Source organism: Bos taurus, chromosome 14 (genome assembly GCF_002263795.3).
Source record: "Bos taurus isolate L1 Dominette 01449 registration number 42190680 breed Hereford chromosome 14, ARS-UCD2.0, whole genome shotgun sequence".
NCBI lineage: Eukaryota > Metazoa > Chordata > Mammalia > Artiodactyla > Bovidae > Bos > Bos taurus.
The window spans coordinates 37,109,023-37,124,227 of record NC_037341.1 but is presented as its reverse complement, the minus strand read 5'-3'; the positions used below and the strand labels follow the sequence as shown (position 1 = coordinate 37,124,227).

General features: G+C 37.3%; 1 protein-coding gene across 9 annotated transcripts in view; it reads left to right on the top strand.

Moving 5' to 3' along the window:
* Positions 1–15,205, top strand: part of UBE2W (ubiquitin conjugating enzyme E2 W) — a 119,429-nt gene that overhangs the window by 70,827 nt on the left and 33,397 nt on the right. For 5 of the 9 annotated variants that reach the window (XM_059893338.1, XM_059893339.1, XM_025001723.2 and 2 more), the window contains 2 exons: positions 6,208–6,363; positions 9,952–10,027. In XM_059893338.1, coding sequence (XP_059749321.1) covers positions 6,208–6,363; positions 9,952–10,027 — 232 coding nt within the window. Of the gene's footprint in view, positions 1–6,207; positions 6,364–6,836; positions 6,884–9,951; positions 10,028–15,205 lie in introns of all 9 variants that reach the window. The other 4 variants (XM_025001725.2, XM_059893335.1, XM_025001724.2 and 1 more) reach the window with 2 other exon arrangements.

Sequence of the window (15,205 nt, the reverse complement as noted above, 5' to 3'; positions counted from 1 at the left end):
CAGAGTTCACCTAAACCCATGTCCATTGAGTCAGTGATGCCATCCAGCCATCTCATCCTCTGTCGTCCCCTTCTCCTCCTGCCCTCAATCTTTCCCAGCACCAGGGTCTTTTCAAATGAGTCAGCTCTTTGCATCAGGTGGCCAAAGGACTGGACTTTCAGCTTCGACATCAGTCCTTCCAATGAACACCCAGGACTGATCTCCTTTAGGATGGACTGGTTGGATCTCCTTGCAGTCCAAGGGACTCTCAAGAGTCTTCTCCAACACCACAGTTCAAAACCATCAAGTCTTTGGCGCAAAGCTTTGTTTAGAGTCCAATTCTCATATCCGTACATGACCACTGGAATAACCATAGCCTTGACTAGACGGACCTTATTTGGCAAAGTAATGTCTCTGCTTTTTAATATGCTGTCTAGGTTGGTCATAACTTTCCTTCCAAGGAGTAAGCATCGTTTTATTTTATGGCTGCAGTCACCATCTGTGGTGATTTTGGAGCCCCAAAAAATAAAGTCAGCCACTGTTTTCACTGTTTCCCCAGCTGTCTGCCATAAAGTGATGGGACCAGATGCGATGATCTTAGTTTTCTGAATGTTGAGTTTTAAGCCAACTTTTTCACTCTTCTCTGTGACTTTCATCAAGAGGCTCTTTAGTTCCTCTTCACTTTCTGCCATAAGGGTGGTGTCATCTGCATATCTGAGGTTATTGATATTTCTCCTGGCAGTCTTGATTCCAGCTTGTGCTTCCTCCAGCCCAGCGTTTCTCATGATGTACTCTGCATAGAAGTTAAATAAGCAGGGTGACAATATACAGCCTTGACGTACTCCTTTTCCTATTTGGAACCAGTCTGTTGTTCCGTGTCCAATTCTAACTGTTGCTTTCTGATCTGCATACAGATTTCTCAAGAGGCAAGTCAGGTGGTCTGGTATTCCTATGTCTTTCAGAATTTTCCACAGTTTATTGTGATCCACGCAGTCAAAGGCTTTGGCATAGTCAATAAAGCCGAAATAGATGTTTTTCTGGAACTCTCTTGCTTTTTCCATGATCCAGTGGATGTTGGCAATTTGATCTCTGTTTTCTCTGCCTTTTCTAAAACCAGCTTGAACATCAGGAAGTTCACGGTTCACGTATTGCTGAAGCCTGGCTTGGAGAATTTTAAGCATCACTTTACTAGCGTGAGATGAGTGCAGTTGTGCGGTAGTTTGAGCAATCTTTGGCATTGCCTTTCCTTGAGATTGGAATGCAACCTGACCTTTTCCAGTCCTGTGGCCACTGCTGAGTTTTCCAAATTTGTTGGCATATTGAGTGCAGCAGTTTCATAGCATTATCTTTATTGAGATCTAATTTATTTCATTCTGCTCAGGAGACTTGGCTTTGATTTCTGGGCCAGGAAGATCCCCTGGAGGAGAAAATGGCAAGCCACTCCAGTATTTTGCCAGGACAATCCCATGGACAGAGGAGCCTTGTGGGGTACTGTCCATAGGGTTATAAAGAGTCAGACATGACTGAGACACTGAGCACATTGTTACTGATAGATATAATTGAGTTAAATGGTCCTTCAAACACAGCTGTACCCAAGTCTCTCAGGGGGTCTTCTGCAATTGGGCAGGACAATCTCTTGTTTTAAGACTTTTCCTTTTAATTATCAGGTTTACTTTAGCTCTCTTCATGGAAATTGGAGAAGGCAATGACAACCCACTCCAGTACTCTTGCCTGGAAACTCCCATGGACAGAGGAGCCTGGTAGGCTGCAGTCCATGGGGTCGCTAGGAGTTGGACACGACTGAGCGACTTCACTTTGACTTTTCCCTTTCATGCATTGGAGGAGGAAATGGCAACCCACTCCAGTATTCTTGCCTGGAGAATCCCAAGGACAGAGGAGCCTGGTAGGCTGCCATGTGTGGGGTCGCACAGAGTTGGACATGACTGAAGCGACTTAGCAGCAGCAACTTCATGGAAATGGAGGGTGAATGTCCAGAATTTAAAGGACAAAAAAAATGTAGTGTATAAAGTCATTCCTTTGAGAAATAATTCCTCTTCCTGTCTTATATTCAGTTCAGTTCAGTCACTCAGTTGTGTCTGACTGTATGCGACCCCATGGACTGCAGCACGCCAGGCCTCCCTGTCCATCACCAACCCCCAGAGCCTACCCAAATTCATGTCCATCACAATCAGTGATCCAGCCATCTTATCCTCTCTCATCCCCTTCTCCTCACGCCTTTGATCTTTCCCAGCATCAGGATCTTTTCAAATGAGTCAGTTCTTTGCATCACGTGGCCAAAATATTGGAGTTTCAGCTTCAATATCAGTCCTTCCAATGAACACCCAGGACTGATCTCCTTTAGGATGGACTGGTTGGAGCTCCTTGCAGTCCAGGGGACTCTCAAGAGTCTTCTCCAACACCACAGTTCAAAACCATCAATTCTTCAGTGCTGAGCTTTCTTCACAGTCCAACTCTCACATCCATCCATGACTACTGGAAAAACCACAGCTTTGACTAGACGAACCTTTTTGGCAAAGTAATGTCTCTACTTTTTAATGCTGTCTAGGTTGGTCATAACTTTCCTTCCAAGGAACAAGCGTCTTTTAATTTCACGGCTGCCCTCACCATCTGCAGTGATTTTGGAGCCCCCAAAATGAAGTGTGTCAGTGTTTACATTGTTTCCCCATCTGTTTGCCATGAAGTGATGGGACCAGATGCGATGATCTTTTCTTGTTTTCTGAATGTTGAGTTCTAAGCCAACTTTTTCACTCTCCTCTGTGACTTTCATCAAGAGGCTCTTTAATGCTTCTTCGCTTTCTGCCATGAGGGTAGTATCATTGCATATCTGAGGTTATTTATATTTTTGTGGCAATCTTGATTCCAGCTTGTGCTTCATCCAACCTGGCATTTTGCTTGATATACTCTGCATATAAGTTAAATAAGCAGTGTGACAATATACAGCCTTGATGTACTCCTTTCCCAATTTGGAACCAGTCTGTTGTTCCATGTCCAGTTCTAACTGTTGCTTCTTGACCTGCATACAGGTTTCTCAAGAGGCAGGTCAGGTGGTCTGGTATTCCCATGTCTTTCAGAATTTTCCACAGTTTGTTGAGATCCACACAGTCAAACTTTGGCATAGTCAATAAAGCAGAAATAGATGTTTTTCTGGAACTCTCTTGCTTTTTCCATGATCCAGCAAATGTTGGCAATTTGATCTCTGGTTCCTCTACCTTTTCTAAATCCAGACTACACATCTGGAAGTTCACAGTTCACATACGTTGAAGCCTGACTTGGGAAATTTTGAGCATTACTTTACTAGCGTGTGAGATGAGTGCAATTGTGTGATAGTTTGAGCACTCTTTGGCATTGCCTTTCCTTGAGATTGGAATGAAAACTGACCTTTTCCAGTCCTGTGGCCACTGCTGAGTTTTCCAGATTTGCTGGCATATTGAGTGCAGCACTTTCACAGCATCATCTTTTAAGATTTGAAATAGCTTAACTGGGGTTCCATCACCTCCAACTAGCTTTGTTTGTAGTGATGCTTCCTAAGGCCCACTTGACTTTGCATTCCAGTATGTCTTGCTCTAGGTGACTGATCACACCATTGTTATCTGGGTCATGAAGATCTTTTTTTTTAATAGTTCTAATGTGTATTCTTGCCATCTCTTCTTAATATCTTCTGCTTCTATTAGGTCCATACCATTTCTGTCCTTTACTGTGCTCAGCTTTGCATGAAATATTCCCTTGGTATCTCTAATTTTCTTGAAGAGATCTCTAGTCTTTCCCATTCTATTGTTTTCCTCTATTTCTTTGCATTGATCACTGAGGAAGGCTTTCTTATCTCTCCTTACTATTCTTTGGAATTCTGCATTCACATGGTATATCTTTCCTTTTCTCCTTTGCCTTTCTCTTCTCTTTTCTTAGCTGTTTGTAAGCCCTCCTCAGACAACCATTTTGCCTTTTTGCATTTCTTTTTCTTGGGGATGGTCTTGATCACTGCCTCCTGTACATTGTCATGAACCTCATCCGTAGTTCTTCAGGCACTCTGTCTATCAGATCTAATCCCTTGAATCTATTCTTCCACTGTATAATCATAAGGGATTTGATTTAGGTCATACTTGAATGGTCTAGTGGTTTTCTCTACTTTCTTCAATTTAAGTCTGAATTTGTCAATAAGGAGGTCATGATCTGAGCCGCAGTCAGCTCCCAGTCTTGTTTTTGCTGACTGTATAGAGTGTCTCCTTCTTTGGCTGCAAAGAATATAATCAGTCTGATTTTGGTATTGACCGTCTGGTGATATCCATGTGTAGAGTCTTGCTTGTGTTGTTGGAATCTTATATTAGCTTCAACTGAAGAAATGGGTCCCATATGTTAGCAGTAGAAAAAAAATAGTAGAAGACACCTACTCATATGAAAGCGTGCTTTGTTAAATGTAAGTGTTTGTAAAATTGTACTAAAATCAGATTTATAGGTAGATATTTAAAAGCAAAACGTAACTTATGGTAGTTTACTGTAATATATCCTGTATTAAAATATAGCATACCTTATTGTGGCTACACTTTTTTTACTGGCTCTCTTCTGCTTTATAAAGGAAAAAAAGGGGGGATATACCTAGAGCAGTATATTTCATCAGTTTTTTATCACTTAAGGTAGGGTTTTTTCCTTATGAAGATTTTGCTGTATTCAAGTATGAGGCAATTTGTGGGGCTGAGATACACTTACTGTTAAGTCTGGTTTGGGAACTACTAGTTTATGTTTGATGTGCTAAGACACTTCAGTCATGTCCCACCTCTTTGCGATCCCATGGACTGTAGCCTGCCAGGCTCCTGTGTCCATGGGATTCTGCAGGCAACAATACAGGGATGGGTAGCCATTCTCTTCTCCAGCGGATCTTCCCAACCCAGGGATCAAACCCATGTCTCTTATGGTTTCTGCATTGGCAGGCAGGTTCTTTACCACTTGAGTTTTATAAAAATACCATCATACCTAGTGAATCAGAATCTGTCAAAGTGGGGCTCTTGAATTTGTATTTTTAGCCAGATCTCCAGATGATTTTTTTCCCCCCTAAGAGCCAGATGGGGGACTTTGCTGGCAGTTCAGTGGTTAGGACTCCATGTTTGCACTGCAGGGCGCCTGGGTTCCATCTCTGGTCAGGAAACCAAGATCCTGAATGACACGAGGCACAGCCAGAAACTTTTAAAAGGGGTGAGGGGGCAGATCAAGAAATAAGAGTTACTGCTAAGAATTGCTGCAACAGTAAAAATGGTGCATCATACTGCAGTATAAAATTCACTTAGAGGATTGATGGTTAATTTTATATCAAAGTGGTTTATTATGAACTAACATATCCAAGCTTTGTTAAATATGAGACTTCTACTTTGATCTAGTTTGGCCTGTGCTTACAGATTCCTTGGAATATATGAATTTACTCTCCTGCCTATTCAGATGCTCAGACAGATATGTTTCAGAAGCAGCACTATTGATATTCTGAATGTATTAGGGCTAAGGAAGGAAATAATAGATTTATTGCCTTTCAAAACAGTGCTAAGGGAAGATGGATAAAGGAGAAAACTGGTAGAAGAATTGAGTCAAAGAAAAAGCAGAGAAAAAGAGCAAATAATTGGGAGACTCATTCAACCTTTGCTTTTTCGTCCAAGCACATAGGTCTTTACTCCTTAATAAGTAGTAATTTGAAATTGTTCATCATACTGAAGTTTGAGTTTAGATGAGGTAGAATATATAGCAGTCATTTCCTTTTATGTATATGGCACCTTAGATAATAGCATTGTCGTCAGTAGGAGGAGTGTTCCTATTACATGTAATTTATATTGTCCTAAAATTGAACACTAGGATTTGGAATTTTAGTGTATTTGATTTCTGTATGTGGAGAACAATGAGTAGAATTTGAAAAACCATTCTTGTACATACAGTTGTCTTTCACTAGTCTAAAAATGCTTGGTAATTTAGAAAATTTAAAAGTAATTTGTGAAAAATAGCTGAAATATAAACTAGATAATCTGAAGGTTTTTTTTCCTACTACATGGTTATTCATATTAGTAAAACCATTACTTATTCAATTAATAAGAATAAAATACAAGCAGTTGTTTATCTTGTTCCTGGCATTGATTTTGTTTGTTTTCAATTTGGTTTTTAAAATATTAACTTATATGGAGAATATTTTATTTTTTGGTAATACAGATAAAATTAATGGTTTTTGTTCTTTCTTAGGTCATGTTTACTGGTGAAAATATTCCTGTTCATCCTCATGTTTATAGCAATGGTCATATCTGTTTATCCATTCTAACAGAAGACTGGTCCCCAGCGCTCTCAGTCCAGTCAGTTTGTCTTAGCATTATTAGCATGCTTTCCAGCTGCAAAGAAAAGGTAGGACTTTTCAGAACTATTCAGGTAATAGCTTTTCTTCTAGTTCAGTTAGAGAAACTATTTTAATATAAAATTTATTTGAAGAAAGTACTTAATGCTTTTTACTGTGAAGTTATAGAGGATGTTTAGTAGTAGATTGGAAAATAATTTAATAATAGACATCAGACTTTATATTTCTTAAATAGGAAATGCCTTCAGATGTTCTTAAATAATCTAAGTTTTATTTCTGTAAGCATGCACAGGGCAAAAGTGTATAAGAAATTATGGTTTCTAGATTTCACTGTGGGAAGCCCCAGAAACAAGCCTTCTGGCTCCCCTCGCCTCTCTGCTGGTTTCTACTCTATAAGCCTGCTTTAGGGAATTTTCCAGGAACCGGAGCTCTCCTGTCATAAAGACTAGACTGAAGGCGGCAGACTAAATTACTAATAGAATTTTCAGGACTTTTCCTCTTATTCTCCTTTACTAATCTACAGATTCTGTCTGATGGAGAAAGGGGGAAAAGACCAGAAAGAAAAATCATGTGAGTTAAATTTAGAATACCCTTTTAAAGTATCTAAATCCTCTGTTTCCAGCCCTCTTTGTCATTCCTGCTTGATGGTTAGTGTCTCAATATTCTTGTATTTCTACATTTTAAAGCTTCTCTTCTCCATAGTGAGGGTGAGGGGAGGGTTTTGTTTTGTATTCTGTTTAAAGGAGAAGTGAATTTATCTTAGAGATCAGGGAGCTGTAGGGTTATTCATTTATTGTAGCACAGCTTTTTTTCCATTTGAACTGTCACTTTTACCAAATAACTATTTAGAGAACATTGAAGAGAGTACTTCATTTTTAAATGGTAGCTTATCTAGATTTTGAAACACTCTAGGTCACTTGTTTGCAAAGTGAGTTTCTTAGAATGTGAGTTCCATAGGAGGTTTCATGGTGTTCAGTTTATAAGAAAAAATTTTGTTCAAATAAGAATGGGAAATAATGGGTTAAATTGCATATATATTTATTAATTTCAATGTGAGAGCCTTTAATATGCAATTTTATGTACCACAAGAGAAGGAGAGAAACTTCTTGCAGTTAAACTATCACATACCCTTAGTTGAAAGACGATCCCCATATGGGTAAAATAATAAGAAAAAAAATGTACATCTTAGAATAGATGAAAGAGGGTACATTTCATCTAATGTTGCTGCTAAGTTGCTTCAGTCGTGCCTGACTCTGTGCGACTCCATAGACAGCGGCCCACCCAGGCTCCTCCATCCATGGGATTTTCCAGGCAAGAGTACTGGAGTGGGGTGCCATTGCCTTCTCCGATCATCTAACGTTAGTATCACCTAACTTGAGTTTCCTCTTGGTTGTTGGTTTTTCTTGGCTACATTTTAGGCTACACTTGAGCTTTTGTTAACCCCAAGGGCTTGGAAACAAGTTTTATTCATTTATTGATTCCATATTTTCTCCTCTCCCAGCCTCCAACCCCAACACATACTTAGGTGTGGCGCAGAGCAGTTTACAATTACAAAGGTTTCTCTTAATTTTAATGCCTATAGAAAGATGAGGCAGTAACTATAGGATTTAATAAGTTAAGATTAATGCCAGTGGTGTTTGTGCATAGTTCTTACATGTGCCTTATGATTATTAGATCTGTTTACATTTAAATGCAATGATTTACTATTAAAAACTAGAAAATGGTTTTGTTCTCTAACTCCTTCATCCTTTTCTAACCCTCATCTTTCCCCTCACTTTCTAGTTGTCTCTTAGTGTTTCTTGCATAGTGTAAGACTAATCATTCCATTTAAATTATTGATAAACTATATTATATAATATAAACTATAAATTATAATTTATTCAACCAAAATGATAATCTGGAAGTTAGATTCTGACAGCATTAGTTTTGTGAAAAATGATAAAATTCAGACATTATTAGGACCCTACTATGTGCCCTTGTTACTGTGCTAAGTACCAGGTTACTAAGATGAAGAGGAAGCATGCTCAGGCATGAGAGGAATCTAGCATGAAACAGACTTTTCAAAAAGTCTTTTAAAATTCACTGGAAATTGTTCTGTTAAAACAGGTGAGTTTTATTCTGTACTGGACATGGATATATGAATTTCACTTTAATAGTCAACTCTCAGAATACAAATTTTTAATTTTACCAGAGACATTTTTTAGTCATAATTCTTCTGTTCCAATTTCCTTTTTCATAGTCAAGAATGGTTCCCTAGACTGAAGGCTTTTAAATCCATTATGTCTGCAGATTAAAGATCATTTCTGATATTGAGATCAGGGACCTTTCAGTAACCTACACTTTAGTCTCAGTGATCTTGTGATATAGATAGTCCAAACTTTCCAGCTTGTATTCCATTCTTAAAACAATTTAGCTAATCCAATTTTTTGTATACTTTAGTTTTTTAAGAAACACATCTCCTAGTCATTTACTAATTTGCTTATATTCTTGATATAAGCAAACAGAATGAATTTTCCCCCTTTCTTTTGATTTTTGAAGATTGGGTTGTGGTAAATGAGTTTATAAGATTGTTACAGCAGTAGCAGTTTATTCTACATGAGCACAGGTTATGACTTTACAAGACAGGCAATAGCAGACCATCAGTTCTTTGAAGTAGGCATCTAATTTCATGGTAATTTTTCAGGAATTTTCTCTAAACTGTATAAACAGGATGATCTTGGAATAGCTGTTCACTGTCTTATGCTCTACTTGTTCTGTTAAATTACTATGATTGCTATCTCATAAGAGTTAGATCATAGTTTTGTATATGGATTTTGGAAGCATCAAGTGAGACTGACTGTCAGTTTTGCTTTCCGCTGCGTCGGTAGTCCTGTTCACCATTGCTATTTAGTTGGACCTGTCACATATCCACTAACCTGCCTTCAGTGGCTCTAATACGCATTTCACATGTTTCCAAATCTTTGTAGAGAGGCACATATTTCTTGTGTTTGATCCACATCTAATAGTTTTCAAGAAAATTCTTTTACAACCTATCTTCACTGTTGTTGGCATCACTATTTCTGATGTAGCTCCCCTGTAGCGCTGCCATATGCTTCTAATAGTGTGCTGGCCTGGACATATGTGTAGCAGAAATGCTAATGTATCTCTCCCTTCATTTCCTCTTACATACATTTTGGAAACTGAATCCTTTAGTTTCTCCTTAACTATACTTTTTTTACAGGAGAGCAATAATCCTTTGTTTATAAATTGCTAGAATTTCTCAGACAAAGCTAGTTAGGTAGACTTTTGTTTTGACTAGCTCATAAAAATAATTATTAAATTATTTCTAGGGAGACAAGATAAATAAAACTAGAATTCTTTAGAACCTAATGCTGCCACTATGGTTGATTGTCATTCTCGAGTAATCCCACTGGAAGCTAACCCAAATCACATATGCATATCTATGTTGAAAAAAAAAAAAACAATTTCAGTGTTTTAGAGGCTACATTTCCTGGAATATATTTTTTTTCAGTTGTGACATCAGCACTTATATCGTTTCTTATACGTTCTATAATAATTTTGCCTAGAGGTTTTTATTAAAACTATCTCCTTATGTTTTCCTGTTTTGTAACTTACCTATTTACACTTTTTCATTTCAGAGACGACCACCAGATAATTCTTTTTATGTTCGAACATGTAACAAGAATCCAAAGAAAACAAAATGGTGGTATCATGGTAAGCAGTTTTATTTAGAATGATAATTTTTCAGTATTTATGTTTGAAAGATTATAAATCTGCTTGGGAAAAAGAAGGAATTATATAATGGATGTTGTGGATAAGTTAGACCAGATTTTTAATGGAGCATATAAAATCATGGCCATCATACAAGTAGAATCTAAAATTGCTTGAATATTCTGCCCTACTATTTTATTACAAAAAAGAAGTACTTAATAATAATAAATCAAATTAGAACTAGCCTATTTGGAAACCTATTACTGGAGATAGAAGTTATGATGCCAGTGTACTCAGTTGTGGTACTGTTGTTAGCGGGTAGAATGTCAGGTTGTTAGAGATGGCCTATTAACTTAAAGAAAGCTGTTCCTAATCTAATAGTTATTCCTAAAAAAATCTGAGGTTCTACTGATTGTAGCTTTATGAATACGTTATTTTTAATATTTTAATTTCTGTTTTTGTTGGGTGATGGTCACTTAATAATTGAAGGTTGCTAGCACGTTTTCTAAACTGCTTCCTCAAAGAGGTGTTTGAAATTAAAAACAGAAAAGAAGAAACCATAAAATTATTATTTTGAAATATTATAAAATGTATATTCTTTACAAATTATTGCTTTAATGTGTAGTTCAGTAGAAATTCAGTTCAATGATAGAATGGGTGCTTTTAAGGTTTGGAAGAAAGATAAGAAAGCAGGTTTGTTTTTGTTTTTTTTTTTTTAATTAAGATATTGAAGGAGGATAAGTCTACCAAACACCAAAAGATAATAGTGTAAGAACAGACATCAAAATAGAATTACTCTTTTCTAGGCCTTATTGTATATAAGTTTTGAATATGTGATAAATAAATGTATCACAAACCAATGAGAAGGGAAAAATTATTTAGTAAGTAATCCTGTTAGAAAATTGGTATTTTGGGGAAAGAAGATTTTATCTTTTCATATAGAAAATATTTCCTTGGATTGAATTAATAAGCCTTTTAAAAACTACATACAGTAGAATTCTGGAGGAAGGAAGAAAGAACTTCTGAACTTAAAAGGAGTCACAGAGTAAACATTTAGATATATGAAAATGTAAATCTTATATAAAAGCTTGGGGAAAAACCTCAAATCACAGTCAATGTAAAGTCAAAAAATAAAATGTGGAAAACAGCTTTGTAAAAATAAAGAGCATTTATAATTGCTACTCAAGAATAAATTAATTACAAGCATGGGCAAAAAAGTTCAACATGGTAAAATAATTAAATTTTAATATTTTGAAACTTATTGGCAGTTTTATAAAATTAGTGTGGTGTTGAAGGAGGAGGATAAAGAGCTTACTAAAACTGCTTATTCGCTGGTGGTATAGCAGTGGTAGTCGCTCAGTTGAGTCTGACTCTCGCAACTCCATAGGCTGTAGCCTATCAGGCTCCTCTGTACGTGGAGTTCTCCAGGCACGAACGCTGGAGTGGGTTGCCATTCCTTTCTCCAGGGGATCTTTCTGACCCAGGGATCAAACCTGGCTTTCCTGCATTGCAGGCAGATTCTTTACCATCTGAGCCACCAGGGAAGCCTGGTGGTATAGCAAGTTGAGTTCATCTCAGTCGTGTCCGACTCTTTGAGACCCCATGGACTGCAGCACACCAGGCCGCCCTGTCCATCACCAACTCCTGGAGTTTACTCAAACTCATGTCCATTGAGTCAGTGATGCCATCCAACCATCTCATCCTCTGTTGTCCCCTTCTCCTGCCTTCAATCTTTCCCAGCATCAGGGTCTTTTCAAATGAGTCAGTTCTTCACATCACATGGCCAAATTATTGGAGTTTCAGCTTCAGCATCAGTCCTTCCAATGAATATTTAGGACTGATTTCCTTTAGGATGGACTGGTTGGATCTCCTTGCAGTCCAACAGACTCAAGAGTCTTCAACACCACAGCTCAAAACCATCAATTCTTCGGTGCTCAGCTTTCTTTATAGTCCAACTCTCACATCCATACATGACTACTGGAAAAACTATAACCTTGACTAGACAGACCTTTGTTGGTAAAATAAAGTCTTTGCTTTTTAATATGCTGTCTAGGTTGGTCATAACTTTTTCTCCAAGGAGCAAGCGTCTTTTAATTTCATGACTGCCCTCACCATCTATAGTGATTTTGGAGCCCCAAAAATGAAGTCTGTCACTGTTTCCATTGTTTCCCCATCTGTTTGCTGTGAAGTGGTGGGACCAGATGCCATGATCTTAGTTTTCTGAATGTTGAGTTTTAAGCCAACTTTTTCACTCTCCTCTTTCACTTTCTGCCATAAGGGTGGTGTCATCTGCATATCTGAGGTAGCAAGTTAATCTTTTAAGAAAGCAACAGCTTCTCTTTCTTTCACATCCTCTTGTCTTTTAGGACTAAGGACTGAGTTGTCTCTTCCCTCTGTGCCTTTACAAAAAACGTTTTCCAAAACAAAAACAAAAACATTCCTTGAGTGTCACAGTCCCCTTTACCTTTCATAAGTTCTTTAAATTATCAGAGATTAAGATAAGTCAATCAAGAATGTTGAGAAACCTAAACTACATCAAACATTTTTTAAAATGTCAAAGTTGGCAAGATAGTTGTCATTCTATTTCTGACCCAACCTCACTAATAATAGAAAAATTCCCCTATTATCTTTTCCACAGTATTTTTTTTCCTTTTCCCCCCCCCCAGTGTTTTAAAACCACTTTTAAGTTTTTGTTTTTGTTGTTAAGCTTGAGAAGAAATTGTCTTAGAGTGATGGAATTTAGAAAATACATATATTTTGAAAGTATAGTCCTCTTTGCCACTCTGTCCCACCCCATTGTTAGATAATATATTTCCATTTTCTTTTCTATTCCACAGGGAAATTTCAAAAAGATAATCATCTTTGAAGCTCTCTAATGTTGTCTTGTTATGTTGAAAGCACTTACAAGAAGGCCTTTACTTAAGAATACTTCTAGAATTTATTACTGCCTGCTTTTGAATAAGAAAACTTACATAAGTCAGGAAATATAATAATTCTTTAAAATATACTTCATAGATGTTGTTTTTCATAGTTAGTAGTTTTTATGTGTTACTTGAGAAATCTATTTTTATAACTGAAGTAGAAAAGTCTTAATTGTTTAAAGATGGATCATCTCCAAGTTAGCGAAGAATTTTTTTCTTTTAAAGGCTTTTTAAACTAAACCTCTTACTTAATGTAAAATAGTATAGAGTTTGTGTAGGAATTCATCTTCCCAATAAACAGATTGAAAGTATCCCTGCCCCCATACGAATTAGCCATTTTAAAAAGGCACCTGATTCTAATTCAACTAAACCATGACTTTCTTGGTCTTGTTTCTTGTTGCAGATACAGATACTTTTTTTTCATTTACAGATAATCTTGTTTAAAACATCCTCAGTTTATTCTTTGGGCTTCCCAGTGGTAAAAAGTCCATCTGCCAGTGCAGGAAACGCATGAGACGTAGGTTCAATACTCGAGTTGGGAAGATTCCCTGGAGGAGAAAATGGCAACCCACTCCAGTATTCTTGCTTGCCAGTCCATGGGGTCGCAATGAGTCAGACACTGGAAAACACTCACCCCCACTCACCCTCCTCCGCACCCCCTTTCTTACGTTGATAGTTTTCTTCTCTTGGCTTGAACCTTGTATGCCTGGGTCATTCGTCTCCTGCATTCTCCGTTAAGTGGATGGTTTTCCTCCATGAATGACTGTCATATGAAGTCAGTGAAGGGTAGTGTTCATTACACTTTGAGATGATAGAGCCCCCACCCTGTCATTCAGGTAGTTGAGTACAGGGACTCTTCCTTGAACTCTTCCTTCATCTTTCCATAGCTAAAGCATTTCAGCTGTTTAGTTTCTATTGTCTTTTCTACATTCCACGATAACAGTTACAAACAATATGAAAAATAGTTCACCTTGGCATTATAGTTGAATTTGGAAGAATCTTATCAAAAAAGGTAATCATACTCATTCATTAAGCACAACCACATCAGCTTTGTTTTGAAACTTTAGAAATTTCAGCTTACATTTTTCTGCTTAGCCGCTTTAGTTCCAAAAGATCTGTAATGGTTGTGTTCTCTTTAGAATGTGAGTTCCAAGAAATATGGGCTCTAGTTATTTTCTTATCATCACCTTAATTCTGAAAGGATTGCAAGGTCAGAGCAATGTCAAGATGTGACCTGCAATGGTAAACAAAAGATCAGACACTAAACAAAGGCTTGCTTGGTGTTGGAAGAACTCACTGAAACATTTATCATTCTAGTTTCTAGAAACCACGCAGAATTGTAAGCCTCAGGTGTCAAACTCCACAGCCATTCTGTGTGGTGCTGACCAACATACTTGGGTCAGCATGGGCCAGGGTGTTTGTCAGGTGTAATCAAAGAGGCAAGAGAGATTTGGGTTCAGATTAGTGACATCTGTGTACCTTAGAAGGAGCTTCCAGGATGTATAATGGACTCATTATTAATGAAAAACAACAAATCTGAAGTTGAGTTGATCTTTTGTTTAGATGAGAAGGAGTCAGCTGACATACCACAATTGAGCTGCCCAATACCAGTGTTGAAAAGAAGCCCAAGTTTAAATTTGTGATCTTCCACATTATTAGGACTCCTTGAAAATTAGGCCAGTCATCCTAGCCCACTGTTACTTTGTACACATCACACCTTATATTACATTTCTTTTTAGATTTTTCTCCAGCACGCCATAAGTTATTAAAGTATAAAAAGTCATTGGTGTGTGAATATATATTGTTTTGTTAATTACTTGAAGTTGACTATCAACCTGTTGCCCAGAACTCTTTCACTTTCTATTCACTAAGAAATTAAGGCCATACCTGCATTGGAATGTAAATATTCTGTGTTGCCAGTTAAGGTAGGGGTCCATATGCATTGAAAAATAATTTGAGCTGAGAATAGGGTTAAAAAATTAAAGGGACCTAACCAAAATAGGTAATAAGACAACTCTCCTCAGCATACAAAAGGACTGAGGAATTAATCTACAATTCAGATCTAGAATTTTCCTTAGAAAATAGATCTATACCCAGTCTAGTGTACAGATTAATGATTGAACCTGAGTTTTGGATCATAAAGCAAATGTAATTGTTCTTGAAAAAGATTAAAAAAATACCTGTTTATGACATCATAAAAATATTTCAGTGAGATAGCCAAGTAGAATCCATTGATAATACCTGTCTGTTTCCTGGGATC